The following is a 23006-nucleotide window of genomic DNA, read 5'->3' as shown; positions in this document are numbered from 1 at the left end:
TCTGACTACAAGGGTTTTTTTTAAAGCTTTTATTTAAACTCATTAACAGCGTAATATTAATTTTAGATGTACAATGTAGTGATTGAATACTTCCATACAAGTGCACTCCTTAATCCTCATCACCTACTTCACCGCCCCCACTCCCCCACCACACACACATCCCCAACCTCCCCTCTGGTAGCTATCAGTTCTCTGTAATAAAAATCTGTTTCTTAGTTTCTCTATTTTTTGCTAGTTTGTTTTGTTTCTTAAATTCCACATATAAATGAGATCATATGGTATTTGTTTTTCTCTGACTTATTTCACTTAGCATAATACTACAAGTTTTATAAAGGATTACATTTACTTTTCTAATTCATTTAATTAAAAAAATTTCTGGGGCAGCCCCAGTGGCCCAGTGGTTTAGTGCCGCCTTTGGCCCAGGGTGTGATTCCAGAGACCTGGGATTGAGTCCCACGTCAGGCTCCCTGCACAGAGCCTGCTTTTCTCTTTCTCTCTGTCATGAATAAATAAATAAAATCTTTTAAAAAATTTTTTAAAAAAATGTAGAGTATGTTTAAAAAATTTTGTAAAGTTATGAATTTTAGATATTCTTGATTAGAAGTTACCAGTGAATTAAGTGACTTTAAAGAGAAATTTATATATGCATATTAAACACTAAATTCAACATAACTATCAAAATAAATGAATAAAGCAAAGTAATAAAATGAATGAATACATGTCTGTTGTATGTTCAGTTGTTACAATGAAACATGCAAAAGATTCATTCATTGGCTGTTACAGTAGACAGTAGAAGTTGTAAAGTTAGATTCTGGCCTTGACCAGCTGTGCTTCATCAGAAAAGATAGTTTACCCTGCACTACAGTTTTCTCAATGGTAGTGTATATTAATATTATGTTAATAGTAATGATAGTATTAAAATGATTGGATATAGTTTGATAAATGTTTTAAAAACAAAGTTGGACCACATGATATCTTAAGCATTATTTCAATCCTAAGATTCTTGGGATTCCTGGGTGGCGCAGCAGTTTAGCGCCTGCCTTTGGCCCAGGGCGCGATCCTGGAGACCCGGGATCGAATCCCACATCGGGCTCCCTGCATGGAGCCTGCCTCTCCCTCTGCCTATGTCTCTGCCTCTCTCTCTCTCTCACTGTATGCCTATCATAAATAAATAAAATAAAATAAAATAAATTCAATCCTAAGATTCTAAAGTTAAATTGTGTTCAGTATGGATTTTTATCAATATACTATTTTCACTGAAAATCTGGGTCTATGTGTATTTTATAACCTTTGCTTAACCTGAATAATCAGTTGATAAGAGAATTTTATTTCCTAACTCAACCAGACAAGTGAGGCTTTAGTATAAGTCTGAATAAAGTTAACCACCCTCTTGTCACAACCAGGAGTTATTTCACTGACAACATGAAAGTTGACAGTCTAATGTAACAAATACACTAGACTGAGGGGAAAGAGACCTGAATTCTTTGTATTAATGGTCAGATGCAAATATACTAACAGACCTTAGAGTCAAAAATTTAGATTTATAGGACTTTTAAAAAGATGCATATAAATGAAAAGCTAACAATATTCTGTTGAACTAGTTTGAATGAGGAATATATCCTTTGATGCCACAAAATATTATTTTATTTACATTTTGTAAGTATTGCAAGTGCTTTCACATTTTTATGACTTACTTCAATTTGGCAATAACTTATTCCATAACCTTTTTCTGTCATGTATATTTTAGGTAAGCCACTAGGAATACTTATTTTTAATTTTTATTTGGTACTGAAATATCAAATTATGTTCTCCTGAACAGATTATTCCTGGTAAAAAATATGCGGCCAGAATTGCCCCTAACCACCTAAATGTTTATATTAATCTGGCCAATCTGATCCGAGCAAATGAGTCCCGGCTGGAAGAAGCAGATCAGCTATACCGACAAGCAATAAGCATGAGACCTGACTTCAAGCAGGCTTATATTAGCAGGTATTGTAGTTCTCTTTAAGCTATCATTATAGAAAATTGAAGCTGCATCTGCATGTACGTTTTGGCTATGTGAACTAACTTGGCTTTTTTTTTCTTTTAGTAATCTTAATTGGCAACCCCAAATATAGAAACATAGTCAAGTTTAGACTTTGTGTGTGTGTGTGTGTGTGTGTGTGTGTAGTTTAGACTTAAGATCAAATTTAATTGATTTGATTAGAAACTGACAACGGAGTCTGTAAGGTGTAGTATAGCAAACTGATGTTTTAGGTTTTATATGAAAGAAAGGGTAGGAGCGTCTTAGTTTCATTTGCTTCTTATGGTCATGTTCATTTTTAATTAAAACACCTGAAACTTATATTTCATAATAATTATTTCTGATATCCAACTCTCAAGAGTTTGTTGACAATTGACTGGTTACTGATGCTTTTTAACACAAAGAAACTTTTTAGTTGTCAGTAAAAAAAAGTTTTGGCATCACATATTAGAGAGAAGATGATATATTTTCCCATGGAAGGATTATCATTTATATTATACTTGAGGAAAATTGTATGTTGAACTTCATTTTATAGCCTGGCCCAGATACCTAATTGTAATTTATAACATTGCTCCTATGGGGAAAATGCATTCAGAATTCAGTAGTTTTTGAGATAAAATCTGTTCATAACTTGGATGCTGTCTTTGTTCAGCCTTATCCAGTAGTTGAAATTAGCTAAGTTTAGTGGGGTTGCATATATAAATAAAACCTGTTAAGTGTTAATCTATGAAGAATTATCCTATAAACTCCATTTAAAAAAAACATTTTGGACAAGCATTCATTCCAGAAGTTACTTTAATTGAGAATATTGGTAGTTCATTTTATTTCTTTTTTATGCTAATACTTAAGGAAATAATAGTATCATAATAAAAGTAACTCCTATCACTACTCAAATTGATTTGCACATATGGACTTGTTTAAGCTAACAGAAAATAGAACCATATTAGAAAGATTTAAAAATGGTTTTCAAAACGTGATCCTCAGTTCCGGATATATATCTCATAGGTATCTGCTGGTCACATGAGGGCCCTCCAACCCTACCCCATAAGCTTTTTAAATTATTTTTTTATTGTTTTGGGGAGTTTTTTGTTTTGTTTTAATGAATGGCCATTTTATAAGAATACACTGTAGAAGACTAAATTTATATAAGAAAAGACAAGATTTTTCAGATGTTCTCTTTATAAATGAGACTTCTAATATGAATTCGAATACTGGATGTTTCCTGTCACCACCGTATTTGTATTTGTATTCCTTCTTCAAATGCTATTATTTGATCACCTGAAAAATTGATCTCCATTCTTGTTACTGATGTAGTCTAGCTTAGTCTACCTTCTTTCAAGATGCACTTAAAGAATGTTTCTCTGCTCTCCTTTCTTGGATACCTCTTCATATATTACCCTTTAAAATCAGATATGCTTTTTCCTCCTTTGATAATATTTGAAAACAAATTTGCTAAACTAATGAGTTGAGGTTTGTGAACACATTTAGATAGTTATTTTTGGTAAAAAACTTTAAAAGCCTAGGTTAAAAGGAAAACTATGAATATGTGGAAAAGCTTAAAACGTGTGAAAAATAGTATCTACCAGTTGACATGGTAATGTTGTGAGTAAAGCTTGTGTTTGATTTTTCTACAGAGGAGAATTGCTTTTAAAAATGAATAAACCTCTTAAAGCGAAAGAAGCATATCTTAAAGCACTAGAGCTGGACAGAAATAATGCAGATCTTTGGTACAACTTGGCAATTGTTCATATTGAACTTAAAGAACCAAATGAAGCCCTAAAAAATTTTAATCGTGCTTTAGAACTAAATCCAAAGCATAAGCTAGCATTATTCAATTCTGCTATATTAATGCAAGAATCAGGTATGTTTTCTCAAAATGTTTATTTAAACATATTGTTTAAAATAATAAAACCTGAGCTTACATTACCTGTAGTAAACGTTTTCTGAATGAATAGGTTATGTCAAAACTGTACATAAATAATTTGTAAGAATATTTTAAATACTTGATGTACCGTTTTCAAGTTAGATGCTCTAACACAATTGTTAGTTCTTTGGGTATATGTTAAGACTTATTTTTCAGTCTATTAAGCAGTGCATTTTTAGTCTGTTTTGTCATTTTATGTACAGAAATAGATAATCTCCAAATAACCAGAACTTGCACAATTTTTTATATAATTATTTCTAGGGAGACAAGAGTTATTATATGTTTTAGGGAGAAAAATGTATTTTCTCTTGATTCATAAGACCATGTGCTTTTGGTATCATTTTATATTTAGTTTTATTTTCTGAGATATTACTGTAATTCCTATAATTTAACAAAACTAAACCATTCATGACAATAAATTAGGATCAGAAAGCAATATATATAATTTTAATTTTTAGATTGGAAAAAATTTCCATTTTGTAGTTAAATCTTAGATACTTTTTAAAAACTTTTACAAAAAAATGAATCATAAGGTTGTGGTATTTAAGGTAAGAAGGGCATTTGATTTTACTTTTAAACTCAGTCTTCTATTTAGTTTATTAAAGTGAGGACCAAATAGATCTAATAACTACTCCAAATTTCATGTGGCTAGTTTAGTAACTAGTTCAAATAAGAATTTATGCCGACTGGTTTATTTTACAATTTTCTTTTTTCTTCTTACTGTTAAATAAAATAAGAGAGGGAGGGAGATCTTTATGGCTGGCATTTAATAAAGCATAAATTTAGAGAAAAAGCTAATATTTTTGTAAAGTTAGCTAACCTTGGTAATCATGAAAAGCCCATTATTCAATACAAGATTGTACCCAAAGGTTTATAGTTGTCGGACTTGATTTTTTTTTTATTTGCAGTAGAAATTATCTCAAGTATTTGTTTCTTTAATCCTAACATATATAAACTTATAAGCTTTATATTTAATGGTATATTTTTACCTTTGAAAGTCTTAAAAATTTTGAATAGAGAAAAAAATCATTTCATAAGACCGAAACATTTTGTTTATCCAATAATACTGTTTCCTGAGCTTTTTTACATAGGTCTCATGTAATTTTTAGAAAATTCAGTAGGCTAACTCAGAGAAGTTAAATGATTTGTTTAATGCATAAAGTCATAGTGTTAGCAGAGTCAAGATTGAATATCAGTATGTTATTGCCAACATGTTATTGTTGGCAATCCAGTGCCTCTTCCTCTTAATTGTGTATTCTTCCTCTGTTACTCCCAGTTAAGAGTCTAAACTATAAAGATATTTTTGCCCCTTCAGATTTCTGAGGCATTCTTGCTGCTTTAAAGGAAAGGAAATGAGCCATCATTTCAATGTCTCAAGCACTGTCTTTCCTGTGAGAACTTTGAGTTTTTCCACTTTCTACTTTTTGATTTCCATACAGAAGCTAGTTGTTTTGATGCTGTTTTTTTATAATCTAACTAGCTAAATACTGAAAGTGGCTTTTGTTCCTCAGACTTAATCATTTAACAATATGTATTTTTTTCTTTTTAAAAAAAAAATTATTCTTAGGTGAGGTTAAACTCAGACCTGAAGCCAGAAAACGACTTCTAAGCTATATAAATGAAGAGCCACAAGATGCTAATGGTTATTTCAACCTGGGAATGCTTGCCATGGATGACAAAAAGGACAGTGAAGCAGAGGTGTGGTTGAAGAAAGCCATAAAATTACAAGCTGATTTCAGAAGTGCTTTGTTTAATCTGGCTCTCCTTTATTCTCAGACTGCAAAGGAATTAATGGCTTTGCCAATTTTGGAAGAGTTACTCAGACACTATCCTGATCATATCAAGGGTCTCATTTTAAAGGGAGACATTCTGATGAATCAAAAGAAAGATATACTTGGAGCAAAAAAATGTTTTGAGAAGATTTTGGAGATGGATCCAACCAATGTTCAAGGAAAACACAATCTTTGTGTTGTTTATTTTGAAGAAAAGGACTTACTAAAAGCTGAAAGATGCCTGGTTGAAACATTGGCACTAGCGCCACATGAAGAATATATTCAGCGCCATTTGAACATAGTCAGGGATAAAATTTCCTCCTCTAGTTTTGCAGAACAGCCAGTATCCCCAGCTGATAAGACTTCAGGTGTAGAAGGAGAAAAAATTCCAACTGAAAATGTAAAAGAAGTAAGAAGTGAACCCAGACCTACACAGATCATAAAACGAAGTGATAATAAAAGTCAGTCTAAATCCAACAAACAATTAGGAAAAAATACAGACAAACAGACCCCTCACAAAACAACAAAAGAAATCAAAGAAATTGAGAAGAAAAGAGTTGCTGCTTTAAAAAGACTAGAAGAGATTGAACGTATTTTAAATGGTGAATAGCATTATTTATCATGTCACAGTGTCCTCAAAGAACTTCAGTCTATCTTATGTGATTGCTTATACTGGGAGCTTTGAAAAATAGCAAGTGTACATGTAAGTCTATCATGAACCACCTCTACATAGGATCAAAATGTGATTTTCATTAAAGACCTGTCTTATCCCAGGGTAGGTATTGTATAAGATATGACCATTTTCTGAGTTTAATGACTATGGCAGAAATATTAAATTACAATTTGCAAATTTATATCTTTTATATAGAAGGAAGATTCTTCCTTCAGAGTAATCTTGCCTACTTTAAATTAAAAATAATTGGAAGCCTGAATGATAATCCCTTGGGGGCAAATTCAACATATGCTGGTTTATTCTATGAATTTGCATTCATTAGTTAACTTCATTACTTTCAGTTACCTGTTAGAATCTGATTATGGATTGAAAACACTTTATTGAGCACTTCTTTTTTTCTTCCATAATGTCTAACTGAGGGACTTGCACCACAAAAGAATACTGGCTTCCTTTATGTTGCGTTCTTTTGTTGATTTTTAGAAGGAATGCCAGATGAAATTTTTTAAAATAAGTCCTATGACATGTTAGTTTAAGAATGTATTTTCATAGTTGTGTGCTTTGTCCTTAACTTTACTCTGAATGCAATTTTTAATCAAGTATATAGACACATCCACCCACATTTCTAATGGTGCTCGTATATACTGTATTTTTATTTTTTTACATACTGAGATTTTTCACAGCATGAACCACATAATTATGACTATTTGAGTTTTTTCTTCCCAAACTATTCTTGTTTATTAGGATCTTAGTCATAATGAAAAAGTCCCTATAACTATAACGTTAAATTTTTTGAGTTAAGACAGTTTCTTTCATCTTGTTATCCTTCTACTTGTTGAATTTTAATTCCAAAAACACACTTTAATCATTCTTAGATACCTTAAGCAACTAAATTGAGTTCTATTTAACTGAAGGCAAAACAGTGTGACAAAGTTTATTTTTAAACACTAAGTTCTTGATCTTCCTATGGTGTATATTTTTATTAAATATTTATTTTGACTACTGAGCTTTCACAAAAATTTTAAAGCTGTTTGAATTCCATCAGCTATGGAAAACAAATTGCTGTTGCATTTTCCTATATATGCTTATATTACAGTTTAACCAAAATTTCATTTTGCTGTCCAGCTATAAAAGGTAGACTCACATATAATTAATAGTCAGTTGGTTTTAACAGTTTAAATCTGAAAACTGTTAGGTTGAAGAGCAGACATAAATCAGATGTATCAAGTTATATCTGATTTTTTTTCTTGAGTTAAAATACATCTCAAATGAGTTTTTTTTTTTCAAATGAGTTTTATAATACCTAATAAGTTGGTGTTATTTTAAAATGTTAAAATTCGAGGTATCATCCTGGAATAGGATCTAATTTCTAATTATGTAGAATTTCAAAAACTATATTTCTGTTCCTTGCAGAAATATAATTTCTAATTATATTTCAAAAATCATAACTGTAAGTTTTTATAAAGAAATATTTTATAAATAGGTCATAAGAAATTTGGTCTGCATTAAAGATCCAGTCTTACTAGGTTCCCTGAGGTTGTGTCATAGATTATTTTTTTAGGCAATTTAAATCAAGCACTGAGACCAATCATAGTTCACATTTTTTATTTGGGAGATTCTGTTCACCATTAAAGCACTGCCCAGTATTAGTTTTTAGATTATGGCTTTGCGACTCCATATATAAGATGGAGAATACCTCATATACTATGACTTGAAAAAAACAAAATCTATGTTAATCTTCTGTTCCCTCCGCATATCTTGAAAAAAAGTTTGAGTCTGATCGCTTCTGTTGTACTATCAAGTGAGGATAATTCAGAAAAGTAGAGAGAATCTTTTGTGACAGCAGATCATAATAAGAGCTCTGAGTAATATTTTAATAAAATTATGTAACTATTCAAAAGATAAAAAATATATTGTTATCCAATGATTTTTATAGAAAAAAAGAATTCCTCCTTACTTGCACTTAGAACAATGCCTATCCTGTAGAAAGTGCTCATATTTAAATTTTAAATAATTTATTTAAATGAAATCCACCTTGAGTGATTAGTAGTTTTTCCATTAATGTTTTTCAACCCTCACTTCATATTACCATCTGGAGGACTCCTAATATGGATCCCAGACCACAACAATTTAATCTGAATGGAGCCATGCTTCTATTTTTCTTAAAGTTCTCAGAGTGATTCTAATTTGTAATCAGGGTTAATGATCACTACGCTAGGGGCACCTGGGTGGCTCAGTGGTTTAGCATCTGCCTTTGGCTCAGGTCTTGATCCTGGGGTCCTGAGATCCAGTCCTGCATTGGGCTCCATGCAGGGAGCCTGCTTCTCCTTCTGCCTGTGTCTCTCCCCCTGCCTGTGTCTCTCCCCCTCTGCCTCTCTCTGTGTCTCTCACGAATAAGTAAATAAAATCTTAAAAAAAAAGGGGGGGGGGATGCCTGGGTGGCTCAGCGGTTTAGCGCCTGCCTTAGACCCAGGGCATGATCCTGGAGTCCTGGGATCGAGTCCCACATCGGGCTCCCTGCATGGAGCCTGCTTCTTCCTTTGCCTGTGTCTCTGTCTCTCTCTCTGTGTCTCTCATGAATAAATAAATAAAATCTTTATAAAAAAAAAAGATCACTGCTCTAAATTATAAATTAGTTCAAGAAAATCCTCTTATTTCTCCTGTATTAACTTTTTAAATCAGTAACATAACCTGGTTAAATTTTTATATTTTAATGAATATGCTCTTCTGATAACTAGTATTTATTTCATCTAAAGTACCATCGAGCTTGTTTATGCAAAGATGATTATCTTAAAATTCAGAAATTTCATTCAAGCTGTTCAAATAAAAAAAAAAAGCAACTTTTTTTTTTTTTCTCCCTCTTTGGAACTGCCTTTTTGGGGAAATGGATAGTAGGGACATTTTAGTCCAGTTCACTAACCTATAGTTGAGAGTTGTGAGCATCTGTATGTTTGGAAAAGGAAGCTTATCATAGGAAACTTTACCATTGTGTGCTGGTAAAGGGATGTAGTTTTAGTTCTCACTGTTTTACAAAAGAATCTCTTCCCCAGGAGTTCTAGGAAAGCTTTGACAATCTCCAAAGAGCAGTTATGTTACTTTTTACTGCTTCTCAGAAGAAAGTTTCTCTTATTGCTCCTATATATATTTCCATATTAACATTCAGAATTGGGAATTTTATCTTGTAACTATCCCAGTAAGTAATTTCATGGAAGTGACTTGGAGGATAAAACAAATGTTTGCAATTTTGTGTTTACTTTTATGTAAATAGTATGCGAATTACACAATTCTAATAAAACCTCATGCCTTTTCATTACATCTAATTTGAGCTCTCAACTTCATGTTACAGAATACTTTTTTGAAGATGCTTTAATGGAAACTTATGAAAATATATAGATTTGTATGTCAGTTTCTACTTCAGAAATCCATTATATATGTCATATTTATTTTTTTAAAAACCTAATTGTTTTCATGACTAAATGGTATTTAAAATGAAACTCCCAAAATACCTGGTACCTTTGTCCAAAACTTTGTCTGTTGGAAGCTGTCAGCCATCCATGTTAAGGGTTTATAAGAAAATAGTTTAAAATTATATGCATTTTCTATTACTGTTGTGTCTGTGTACCATATTTCTAAATATTCAGTATAAAATTGATACTTTTTAAAATCTTCACCTGAATTGCCTTTTAGTATTCAAATGAAAAGTAAAATTGCATATCAAGAGATTTCTGCCCCCACAAAGACAGAAGAGCTGGTGGGTAGTTTTATTAGCAATGATCTGAGAAAGGCATGTATTAAATTAGTTCCAACAGTGATACATTTTCAATGCTTAGTGACAGAAACTAAAGAAAATGAGACAAATTCAAACATGGAATTTTATACACCATAAGTAGAAATCAGTGTAGTGAAATAATTAAGAGTCTAAGGTATGCATGTTCCTGGATTCAAATCCCGATTCCACACTTGTTAGTGTAACTTAGGGAAATTATTTAATCTATAATTCCTTTATATATATATCTCTATATCCTATTGTATAAACTGGCAGGTATCTTTGTAAAATAAATAGTGCATGCTTAACCATATACATTGTAAATAGCCTTTACCAAACATGTTTGACAAGGACCATAATTAACATCATTTAGTAAATTGTGATAAAAGCCATGATTTATTTGATGTAATTGGCTTAATTTTTTTCATGTGGCACCAAGAATGAAATGGTTTATGATTATAACCAAGAGGTAGTTCTGATCTCTATCCATCCAGTGTTGTCTTTATTTTATTTGATTGTGGTTTGATAATATTTCATTGTCCAGGACATTGGAAAAACTTTTAAAAAATTTTTAGTTTTGCTGAAAATTGGCCTTATTAATGGACAGCTTTCTTAACAAGTGATTATTAACTTTTATCAGATGTTAACATCTGTTTCAGAACATGGTAGTATGTTCACATGTCAAGTTTTAACTCCATGACTTCCCAAGTTGATTTTTTTAGCAAATGGAAAATATACATATTATATTTATATTAAATATAGTAATATATTTAAATTGTTTAGAATAGTTCTTGGTATATAGCAAATGATGAATGTTAATTATTAATGTAATCATAGGGCTTTGATATGTAGTGAAAGATGTTAATCATTAAAGTAATCATAAGGCTTAGGCTTGCATTTGATGCATATGATTTGCTTTATATATGTGTTAGCAGAGGTAATGTTAATGATGGTCATATAGCAAACAAATTATTTAGATACTTAATATTAATGCTTGTTCCTTAGCCATCTAAGCCAACTGGTATATAGATAGCCTAAAACAATCTATTTATTAAATATTAAATTTATAAATCAGATTTATTTAATAAGTTATTAAAATGCAGAAATGAGAACTAAGACACCTTAAAACTGTAGTATCTTGTTCTTTAGCTGTTCACTGCCATCAGGGATGTAACATAAGATAAAATATTAATGCCCAGAAATCTCTGAAGACTTGCTCTCAAGTAAATTCGTGTTCTCTGGAACCCACTTTCTTCATGAGTAACATTTCTGTGACTATGCCAATGGATAGCATATTTCCCATTAAGTAGTATTTTTATTCTGGAAGAATCTGATAGCTATTTAATTTTTATCTTAAGCAAACCACTCCACTCCTCACCAAACCATTCTAGTTTGCCCTTTCTTAAAGATTTTCATGGTTAAAACTCAGTCATCTTTACTTCTTCCTTCCCCTATGGCTTTAGTTTCTGATATTAGGAAGGTTGTCTGATTAATACATACTAAACTGAATGATAGATGGTGGATCTTGTTAGTCAACTCAACAGTTAATTCAAGTGCACCTCTTTCTTTGTAAATTGTAGGTGGTATAGTGGGAATTATTTGAACGATGTGGAGGTTGTCCACCATTCTGCCTACTAAGCAAAGAATTGAAAGAGACCACAAAAAAGCTTTGTAGCTGCAAGAAGTCCACTTCTTACCAGAGTCCTGTTTTTGATGGGCACTGGCAAGCTAGATAATTGCATTTGGGAGGTGGAATCAGTAATCAGACTGACAGCAGAATTGGATTTATGCCCAATAGTGATATCTGTAAAATTAATTCCTGGGCAATGAATATACAGATCTTGCTGGATTAGCAATGAGATTGCATACCAATAAACCTACTCTAACTTAAAAATACCATAAGTTGAAAAGGTATTAAATACATCTAACCTACTGAACATCAAAGCTTAGCCTAGCCTACGTTAAATGTTCTCAGAACGATTGTATTAGCCTACAATTGGGCAAAATCATCAGACACAAAGCCTGTTTTACAATAGTGTTGAATATCTCATGTAATTATTGAATACTGAAAGTAAACAGAATGGTTGTATGGGTATAGAACAGTTGTCAGTGTATTGGTTGTTTATCCTCATGATCGCCTGGCTAGCTGATCCTGCCCAGCCTTACTAGAGAGTTTCAACCTTCATATCACTAATCTAGGACAAGATCAAAATTCAAAATTTGAAGTACAGTTTCTACGGAATGCCTGTCTCTTTCACACCATCATAAAGGCAAAAATTGTAAGTCAAAACATCGTAAATTGGGGATCATTTGTAGTGTGTACATGTTTAATATAGTATCTCTATAAGACACCATTTCCTCTGGTGGATGGATCTGCATTGTCATTCCTTAATTTATGCCTATACTTTAAATACTAGTGTTCTCTCTTCTACTCTTTTTGTCCCCTGTCTCCTTTAAGAATTGGTTTCAGGTATATAGGTTTCCACAAATGTCCAGCCTAGATTTTCCCTAATCTCCAGAACCATGAATCTAGTGAATATTCTATCCAGAGGTATTCATTCCTCCCATCCTTTCTTCCAAATCCCATGTCTACTGGATAAGTTTACTCTAAGAAAGACCAACTAAAAGAAAAAATATATCCAGTTCAAATCAAAGGGGGGGAGGTAGGGAGAAACCAAAGGGACATGAAAGCTTGCTAATGGTTTATTTACTCAAAGCAGTGGCAAAATTTAAGACATCAGTTGGGTAAATAGACATGATTACGGGGCTTAGGTTAAAAACAAATGCTACAAATATGCAAATAAGTTATAACTTTTAATCCATCAGAAAACCCACGTTAGCAATAGAATGTAGTAATGGGGACAGAGCGAATGAAAGTGTAGAACAAAAAAAGGTGTTAGCTGATAATATATAGCAATAACTAAAGTGAATGTAAAATAAGTTAAACCTACCAAAAAATAAGCTCATACTTTTTGTTTTAGTTCTATTAAGTTTTACATATTTTTACAATGAATTATAAATATAAGGTCCAAAAACATGTCCATGAAACACTTGTATATAAAAAAGTCAAAAGTAAGACAAAAAGCCTACCAGTAAGTATGAACCAAAGCAATCTGGAGTACCAATTTTAATACATGACAAAACAATTCAAGCCAAAAGAAAAGGGAAAATGATACATACTAGTAAGAGGAACAATAAAACAGGGACAGATGTCCATCATAAATACACATGTTAACGATATAACCTAAAAATAACAGTACAGGGAAATAGATAAACCAGAAATTATAACTGGAGATTTTAACAAAATCCTCTGAGAAACTAATGGATCAAGCAGAGAAAAAGTAAGTGGATAAAGACCTAAATAACCTTGAACTATTAAGTTTATATAGGATTTCACTTCATGCAATATGCATTCTTTCCTAGCACATAAGGAATATTTACAAAAGTAGACTATATATATATCAAACCATAAAGGAAACTTCAGTAAATTCCAAGACGATGCTCCTTGATCATAATGCAAATGTTCTTAGCAGCTTTGTTGGTAACACAAAACTGGAAACAACCCAAATGCTTATCAGCAAATAAATGGAGAAACAAATTGTAATATATTCAAACAGTGAAATACTCTTCAATTAGAATTTTACTTCTGAGCAAAAAGCCACACACAAAAGCAAGCGTACGCTATATGATTTCGTTTATATGAACTCCCAGGACAGACTAATCTGAATATCTAGAACCAAAGGGTGGAGGGCAATAGAACTTTTTAGCGTGGTGGAAACATTAATGGCCCGGTAATTCCACTGTGAGGTGTATTGACAAAAGAAATACATGTAACAGGTGCAGTCAAAGATATAAAAACATTCTTAGGGTTGATTAAGTCCCAACCTTGAAATAATCAAAAACGAAAAGTAGACAAGGTATTTGTTATACAATGAAATGCTATGAATATGTATAAACCACTACTACATGAAGCAACATGGATGGGTCTCACAAAAATAGTATTGGATAAAGCCAAACAAAAAATGCTACTGTTAAAATTCTATTAATATGAAGCTCAAAAACTGGCAAGATGAATTTGTGCTATTACAAGTCCAGGATAGTGTTTGCCTTAAGGAAGGAAATAGGATGTTTATTGGAAAGGAATGTGATGGTGGGCATTAACGTTCTGTTTTGTTCTCTTGATCTGGGTGTTTGCACAGATAGGCTCAATTTTTGGCAATTCAGGATATATGCTTTTTTCCAGATGTACATAATAAACTTCAAAAAATAGTGTACTATTAAAAGATGTATTTAAGAAAATGGGAAAATACAATAAAAATTTATATGTAGTCCAGGGACACAGGTGAAACATTTACAAAAGAATTCTGTAATCACAATTTAGTAATAAATATCAAGTACAGAGAATGACAGAATGTACAGATACTTTTAAAACAGCTTTATTGAGATATAATGGACATAATGAATTCATATTTAAAGTGTATAATTTGTTTAATTTTTATGGGCATACAAATATAATTTTTATCTGGTCCCATAATTTTTTATCTTGTAGACATTACATATTTTTCGAATACAAATAAATTTTTTTTAAGATTTCATTTGAGAGAAATAGAGGCAATGAGCAGGGAAAGAGGGAGAAACAGACTCCCCACTGAGCACAGAGCCTGATGCGTGGGGTTCAATCCCCGTATCCTGAGATCATGACCTGAGCCGAAGGCAGACCCTTAGCCGATTGAACCATCCAGGCGCCCCAATAAAAATGATTTAATTCTGTTATTTCTAATGCACATTTTCTGACTGTCTATACTCAGTTTACTCTGCTTCTGCAAATGGCCATTTTGGGATTTAGTCTTTCATAATTATTAACTCATGTGTTTTTTGGAGGTGTGGAGGCCAGAGCTAACCAAATTGAAGCCAGTGAAATGACCCATGATTTTGCTAATACCTCATCAACTTAAAATGAGAGAGAATGTAAGCTTAATATTGTAGTAACCACTTTTTCACCATAAGGAGAGATCCTATATAATAGAGCCAGGATACAGTAGCAGATTATAGAAGCAAAAAAATTAGGTCATGGTGGATATTGTTGGAGACCTGATCAAACCACATCTAGAAAGGCAATAAGGTAAAGTGAAAGTGACGTGAGCCACACCTGAGTGGTGGTGCCAACTTTTGAACAGGAACTATACTTTGTATGTAGCCTGGCCAAGCTCACGAAGGGCAGGATGGATCTCTCAATCCCAGACTTGATTCTGTACCATTGATTTGTGTAAGCAAAATAACTGATTCAATTGTCCACTCTGTCTTGTGATGAACACAGTAACAGGACAAAGGAATATGTTCTGAAAAATTCACATAAGAGCCTTTAGTAAGGTCAAACAATGAGAAAGTCTTAAGTTACATCTGTCCATCTGAAAACAAATCAGAGAATGTTGTTTTGTATAAGAGCCTTTACCTGCCATCTGAATCATATGAGATAGCTCCAAGTATAGTAATAGGATTGGAAAAGCCAAATTTTCTGCCCCAGGCTACCATTAACTCCAGCAAAATCAGAAGTGGGAGACTTAGCAAGAATGTTAGTTAAGGAAAAAATTCTAGTATCCCAGGCCTCTTCCACAAACTTCCATGTAAACAGTCATTGTCCAAGAAGGGAATGAATTAGCTCCTGTTGAGAATATGCAGTCCAGGGAGCATAGATACAAGAACAAAACAAAAACCAGAAAAACAAAAAACAAAAACCCAGCTCAGGACTAAAGTGATTGGGAGGGATCCCTGGGTGGCGCAGCGGTTTGGCGCCTGCCTTTGGCCCAGGGCGCGATCCTGGAGACCCGGGATCGAATCCCACGTCGGGCTCCCGGTGCATGGAGCCTGCTTCTCCCTCTGCCTGTGTCTCTGCCTCTCTCTCTCTCTCTCACTGTGTGACTATCATAAAATTAAAAAATTAAAAAAAAAATAATAAAAAAATCTAGTGATTGGCAGTGCACTGTGGCTGTATTATTAATGTTCTAAGACAGAAAGTACCACAAACTTGGATGGCTTAAAACACAAATTTATGGTCTCACAGCCCTGGAGGCTAGAAGTAAATCAGGGTGTTAGCCGTGTTGGTTCCTTCTGAAAGCACAGAAGGAAAATGTGTTCCATGACTTCTTTATAGCTTCTGGCAGTTGTCAATATTTTATGTTCTTTGGCTTGTAAATGTATCACTTTAATCTGCCTTCATTCACATCGCATTCTCTCTGTGTGTCTGTCTTCTCCCCTCTTATAAGGAGATCAGTAATAATGAATTTAAGGCCCACACTCTTATGACCTCATCTTAACTACCACATCCTGAGGTACTAAGAGTTAGGACTTCATATTTTTTATGAGGACATAATTAAAGCCGAATAGTAGCCATAGTCAATTTCTAGAAGACAGGAAACTCAAGGGTGATTTTCAGATTTACACACTGATTGTTCATCTCTGTTTACTACCCAGTGGTACAGAATGAGTAAAAGTAGATTAAAAGTATACCAAGAGTTTAAGTAAGTTTTAGTATTAGAGAAATCTCACCCTTTACAAACGAGAGTTGCCTCAAACCTGAAAATGATCATCAGGCTCCAGAACTTGAGGTTAAACAAAGTACACTATTAAAGAATTACATTATTCATCTCAGATATGGTTGTGGAAAACCATTGTGTTAATTCAACAGATCGCATTATTAAGACAGACCCATTAAAATCATAGGTCTTACCTTCTATCAAACTTTACTAATAATTCAAAGGATACAAACGAACACCAGATAGAGGCAAAATCTGTATATTTCAGGTTATCCTATAATAAAAGTAGATGGATCAGGAATACCCTATTTTTGTAGATAAAGAATCCCTAGGTGCAAGAAGATCTGGTGAAAGTCATTCTTATCTTAATAACCCCACTAGGAAAGAAGTGGTTTATTAACCTGTCCTCAATCATTTTCCTTCATAACAATGAAAGATCTTTCTGGAGAGCAGAGCTAGGTCAACCAGACTTGTTGACCAAGACATTTCCCTTCTAGATTGAGGTGCCTTTACCTTCTCTGTCATACAAGACATGAGCACGTACCAGCAATTACTATATGTTGTATCCCTTCCCCAGTGGCAGGTTAGCCAGGAAATGTGTATTGGATGTTTTGGCATTTATTAAGCTGCTATTTAATTAGCATTAGTTCTCTGGGCCAAGATGAATTAGAGCTGGGTCTGAGAAGACTGCACTGAGAAGATATTTTGGACTTTAAGTTATATGCAGTAAGTGAATGAGACTAAATGTGACTGCTCTGGGAAAGAAAAGGATGTGTTTTCCTGTGGGACACAGCATAAGTTTATTATGTAAAATGATTGGATGAGAAGATGGGGTAGACAACATTTCCTATGTTGTCTATTTCCTGTCAAACATCACGCTATTTCTGGTACCACCACTTGGAGATTCAGTCAGGGATGATCTACTGGACGGAAACTCAGAGAAATAAGCATATTCATTCCCATGGCTATGGCCATCTGTAGCCAAGTTCAGGAGTTTGTATGTGGCACAATCAGATTTAGTAACTTCCCAGATGAACCAATAGAATCCAATAGAATCTAGTCCAAGTGACAGCATTTGATCCCCAATTAAGATGCAGTAGAAGCCAAAAAATGGATTATTTTTTTTAATGTTTATATTAGGGATGCCTGGGTGGTTCAGTGGTTGAGTGCCTGCCTTTGGTTCAGGACATGATCCCGGAGTCCTGGGATTGAGTCCTGCATGGGGCTCCCTGCAGGGAGCCTGTCTCTTTCTCTGCATATGTCTTTGCCTCTGTCTGTGTGTCTTTCATGAATAAATAAATAATCTTAAAAAATAAAAGGTTTTTGTTGAAGTATAGTTGACAATGCACTAGTTTCGAGTGTACAACATAGTGATTCAACAAGTCTATACATTATGCTATGCTCACCACAAGTGTAGCTGCCATTTGTCACTGTACAATGCTATTACAGTACAATTGACTACATTTCCCATGCTGTACCTTTTATCCCTGTGACTTATTCCCTAACTGGAAACCAGTATCTCTCACTCCCCTTTTCCCATAAAATAATTGATATTTTAGATACATGAAGCATTACTTTCCTTTTGTCCTTAAACCCTTTGGGATTGAGTTTACTTTCACATGAAATTGGAAAAAAAACAACTGGCACATAATTTTTAAACATTTTAAGTGTCCAATGCTTTATAATCCAAGAAAACCTTTTTTTGAAATAGCATATTGTTTTTCTGGAGTTAGTCTGACATTAATGAAAGACAGATTTGAACTGATAAAATTGCACAACAGGAGGGAATACCAGAAATTTTTTTCACATTTTCTAGGTTTTATATCCTCTTTCAAAAAATCTGCAAGAAATAAAATCAGCCTAATTAATGTGCTTTTAAAAATCCTACATGATCCTTCTGGCTTAACTCCTACCTCTCTCATCCTCACCCATTTCACTCCATCTCAATCAGCCTCCTTGCTGAGCTCCCACCTCAGGGCCTTTGTACATCCCATTCTCTGCCTAGAACACTCTTCTTTTAGGTAACCATATGGTTCCTAAACTCACTTAGATTTCTTCTCAAAATTGAACACCAAATTCAATCAAAATGCATAAGGATAAAGAGGTGAGAAGGAGCTAACAATTGATTATAGGTCAGAACATTGATAATAAATGGAAAATTAGTACTTGAAAAAGAATTATTAAAAATTTAAAAGGAACTAAATTAATTACTATGGAGGCCATTTCTTCAAGTCCATTGTTTTAAAATATTTTATTGATTTATTCATGAGAGAGAGAGAAAGGCAGAGACACAGGCAGAAGGAGAAGCAGTCTCCACGCAGGGAGCCCTACCTGGGACTCGATCCCAGGACTCCAGGATCACGACCTGAGCTGAAGGCAGCGCTAAACTGCTAAGCCACACAGGCTTCCCAAGTCCGTTGTTTAGGGAATTGCCATCCTAGAATGGATGTACCTGGTGTCAGCACATCAAGGGTAACTGAGGCAGGTTGTGGAGATCCCAGGGAGTGGAGTAAATGGTATGATTCCATTAAATATGTTCTTTTAATAGTTCTCCCTCTGTGTGGTGATTCTTTTTGATCTATTTTCTTTTGATAATTATTTCTTTTTCTTTAGTTATCTCCCTTTGTAGATGGTTTGTGTATGGGATCACATCTAGCAGCACTCCTCTGAAGGCCTTTGAAAATCTCGAATAATAGACTATAACCCAGGTGTAGCTCAGAGAATAGAGTCTGTGAGGTAGACAATATTTTACTGTTACTTTAATGTATAATTGCCATAATAAAACATTGAAATGTAGCCTGAATTTCTGTGCAGGGGCAAGTAGGAAAGGAGCAGGCAATCTCTCTTCATGTCTTCAATAGAAAAAGACAAAGAAGCCCTTGAGATTCACACATAATTCAGGGCTAGGATGTGGAAGGGGCAACAGAGGTAGTCCTTAACATATGCAGACATATTTTAAAGATAGATTTTTTTTTTCCCTTTTGCAGTCACCACTGCCCCTGGTATGAATTGGATCAAGGATGTACAGGAGCCAAAAAGAACTTTAACAAGATTAACAAGAAGAAACTCCAGTACCTTTGCGGTGACTTGACAAATTTACCAGAGTTTGGTGAAAGTAGAGAAGTTGTGTCAATCAAGCCACAGTTATTGAGTGGAGGGGATATTTAGTCACTCAGAACCTGTTCTATTTTGCAGTCTCAGAAGACCTAGTATAGGATGACTATGCTGTTGCTAACCTTAGGAACTGTGCTACTAGTGGCCTCATGGGTGGCTTAGTTGGTTAAGGGTCTGCCTTTGGCTCAGGTGGTGATCCCAGGGTCCTGGGATGGAGTCCTGATCAGCGGGAAGTCTGCTTTTCACTCTCCCTCTGACCCTGTCCTACCAACTAGTGCTCTCTTTCTCTCTCAAATAAAACCTTAAAAAAAAAAAAAAAAGAACTGTGCTACTCGTGTTTCCTCATGTTTTTGTAGACCCCATCATTGAAGGCACTTTAGCATTTGTGCATGTGAGCATACATGAGACCCTAAATGGCCTACAGGGTACTAGTATTGAAAATGTATTTAGTAACAATTTGTAATGGACCAGGGGTCCTTTAAGGTTACATACTTCTGAAACCTGGGTGGTCAGATGGAATTTAAATAATTTTTTCCATCTATATTCCCTAATTCTTTTTATTCAGGAAGTTATTTTCTAAATGTATTTAAATTAAGAAAATATTTATTTATACTAATAATTACCATTTACTGTCAGAAATTATTCTAGGAGTCTAAGTACATTTTCTCATGTGATCCTCACATGAGACCAAATTTTAATTTTCATTTTAAAAATGATAAAATTAGAGGATCCCTGGGTGGCTCAGCGGTTTGGCGCCTGCCTGTGGCCCAGGGCGCGATCCTGGAGTCCCGGGATCGAGTCCCGTGTCAGGCTCCTGGCATGGAGCCTGCTTCTCCCTCCTCCTGTGTCTCTGCCTCTCTCTCTCTCTCATGAAAAAATAAATAAAATCTGTATGTATGTATCTGACTTTGAAATCTGTTCATTCTACTAAGCTGTTCTGAATTACATATTGCCAATTTATTCATGAGCCCTCGTTTTTTAAAACAAATTTATTTGCATAATATCTGTCATATATTGAGCACAGACTACATGCTTGATATTGTGGGGAGCTAATGTTCTTGTCAGATTTACTTAATGTAGAAACAGACATGTAAATGATATTGTAGTAATATCTGGAAGAGCACCTATATTTACACAAGGAGCACATGTATTGATCCCAGGAGGCTCATGCTTTGAGAGACATGCGGATATTGACCCTTACCAAGGAAGAGCAGATTCAAGTAACTCATTACATATTCGCTCTCACATGTCCATTGGAAGGAATGACAGATAGCAGGGCATATATTTTTACACAATTTCTCTTATTTTCCTCCAGCATGCAATTTAATTCAAGTAGTTTCAGTGTGACTAGGATAGAATTCCAGTGTACCACAAACATGCAACAATATGTGTTGAATGTACCCCTTGCTTTGAAGACCTGCTTTTCAGCACAGTGTCCACAGCACTCTTGTATGATGGAGTGTGAACTGCTCTTTATACACTATGTCATTTAATCCTCAGAACATCCCTATTATGTAAGTAGGATTAGTTCCATTTATAGGTGAAGGACATATGGTGCAGAGAAGTGGCACTTGCCCAAATATGCATCCATACAGCTAACCATTTTTATAAAAGTAGCAGGTTTGATATAAGTAGTCTATGAATCAGCTGAGTGTCTTCTCTAGTTAGTTATGAGTTCCTTGGTGTAGTGATTGTGGTAGGCTGAATGAGGGACTTCAAAAGACATCCATATCCTAATCTTGGTAGGCTGAATGAGGGCCTTCAAATCTATGGTAGGCTAATGATGGCCATCAAAAGATGTCTATATCCTAATATAAGAAATTTTTAAATATGTTACCTTATTTGGCAAAGGGCTCTTACAGATGGATTAAATTAAGGATCTTTAGGTGGAAATTTATCCTAGATTATCTGGGTGGACCCAATGTAATTAGAAGGGCCTTTACAAAAGGGAGACAGGAATGTCAGAAACAGAAAGGAGATTTGCAATGGAAGCAGAGGTTGTGATGTGCTATAGAATGGGAGAATGGGCCATCTCTGGGCAGATAAACCTCTGAAACACTTTGATAATGGGAATTTAAGAGTGCAAGACTTTATAAACTTTCTTTTTTTGCCTTTTCATTTCTTGATTCCTGTCTCGTTGCAGGATCTAATATGTTAGATGTTCTTGGATAACATCCTAAAATGATGTTTTTCTTCATAGCCAAGTTCTATATGACTCATGTTGATAAATTAAAACACCTTTTAGGGATCCCTGGGTGGTGCAGCGGTTTGGCTCCTGCCTTTGGCCCAGGGTGCGATCCTGGAGACCCGGGATCGAATCCCACGTCGGGCTCCCGGTGTATGGAGCCTGCTTCTCCCTCTGCCTGTGTCTCTGCCTCTCTCTCTCTGTGTGTGTGACTATCATAAATAAATAAAAATTTTTAAAAATAATAAAAAATAAAACACCTTTTAGTCATTAGCTATTTTAACATAAATAAGGTTGGATTATCATGGTTCATTTTAATGAGTCAGTAGATAAAATCACAACTCAGTTTGTTCTAGTGACTGAATAAGCAATGTTTCTTGACTAATGCTGTATTAGGTTACCAGCTTATACTAATGAGCAATTTTAAGAATAAGAAATTTGGGAAGTTATTTGGCTGGGTTTTTTAAAAACGATGTCATGCTAGGACTTGTTAAAAGTTCCTCCATGACAAATTCAAAGATACACAATATTATTAACTGTGTCTTGACAGCTCATTTTCTTCTTTTATAAACAGTCAAAAAAAAGCAGCTCTGGTTTTTTTAATTCCAAGAAAAGAAGAATTGGAACCATTTACCCTGCTTAATATCAAAACCTACCTGACCCAGAGAACAATCAGGAGGAATTTCACAGAACACTTTTAGTTACATCATCTCATATGCAAACTCTGACTGCAAATGAAATAGAATTTTTAAAACCCTAATGCAAATTTCATAGGGTTCATTTTTTTCTATTATTTTTCCCCTTAGTGCTCTTTCTCTGATTTCTTTTTCTTCTTCCACCCTTTAGAGGTTTCCAGGGATTAATCACTTGTACTTTGCTCCTTTCCCTTAACATTTATCTTTTTCAGAAGTTACTCCATTCTCATGTTATGAATTTACAATTCTGTATGGATTGATTGCTAAATGTTTAAGTTCCAAACTCTTGGTGATTGTATGTAGATCAATCATGCTCATAGCAAA

At 34.2% G+C, this 23006-nt stretch overlaps 1 protein-coding gene across 4 annotated transcripts in view; it reads left to right on the top strand.

Annotated features, from left to right (window-relative positions):
• The window catches only part of TMTC3 (transmembrane O-mannosyltransferase targeting cadherins 3), a 67619-nt gene extending 47235 nt beyond the window's left edge, over positions 1-20384 (top strand). The window contains exons 12-15 of one of the 4 annotated variants that reach the window (XR_008665922.1): positions 1820-1989; positions 3658-3884; positions 5515-6494; positions 19676-19804. Coding sequence is in view for 3 of the 4 variants with exons in the window: in XM_055336668.1 (XP_055192643.1) it covers positions 1820-1989; positions 3658-3884; positions 5515-6321; positions 19676-19779 (1308 nt within the window). In the remaining variant the exon portion in view is untranslated. Of the gene's footprint in view, positions 1-1819; positions 1990-3657; positions 3885-5514; positions 10469-19675 lie in introns of those variants that run through there. The other 3 variants (XM_055336668.1, XM_055336665.1, XM_055336667.1) reach the window with 3 other exon arrangements.
• Positions 20385-23006: the final 2622 nt, after the last annotated feature.

Source organism: Nyctereutes procyonoides, unplaced genomic scaffold (assembly GCF_905146905.1).
Source record: "Nyctereutes procyonoides isolate TBG_1078 unplaced genomic scaffold, NYPRO_anot_genome, whole genome shotgun sequence".
Lineage (NCBI taxonomy): Eukaryota > Metazoa > Chordata > Mammalia > Carnivora > Canidae > Nyctereutes > Nyctereutes procyonoides.
The sequence above is the reverse complement of the archived record's forward strand: the minus strand, read 5'-3'. Positions and strand labels throughout refer to the sequence as shown.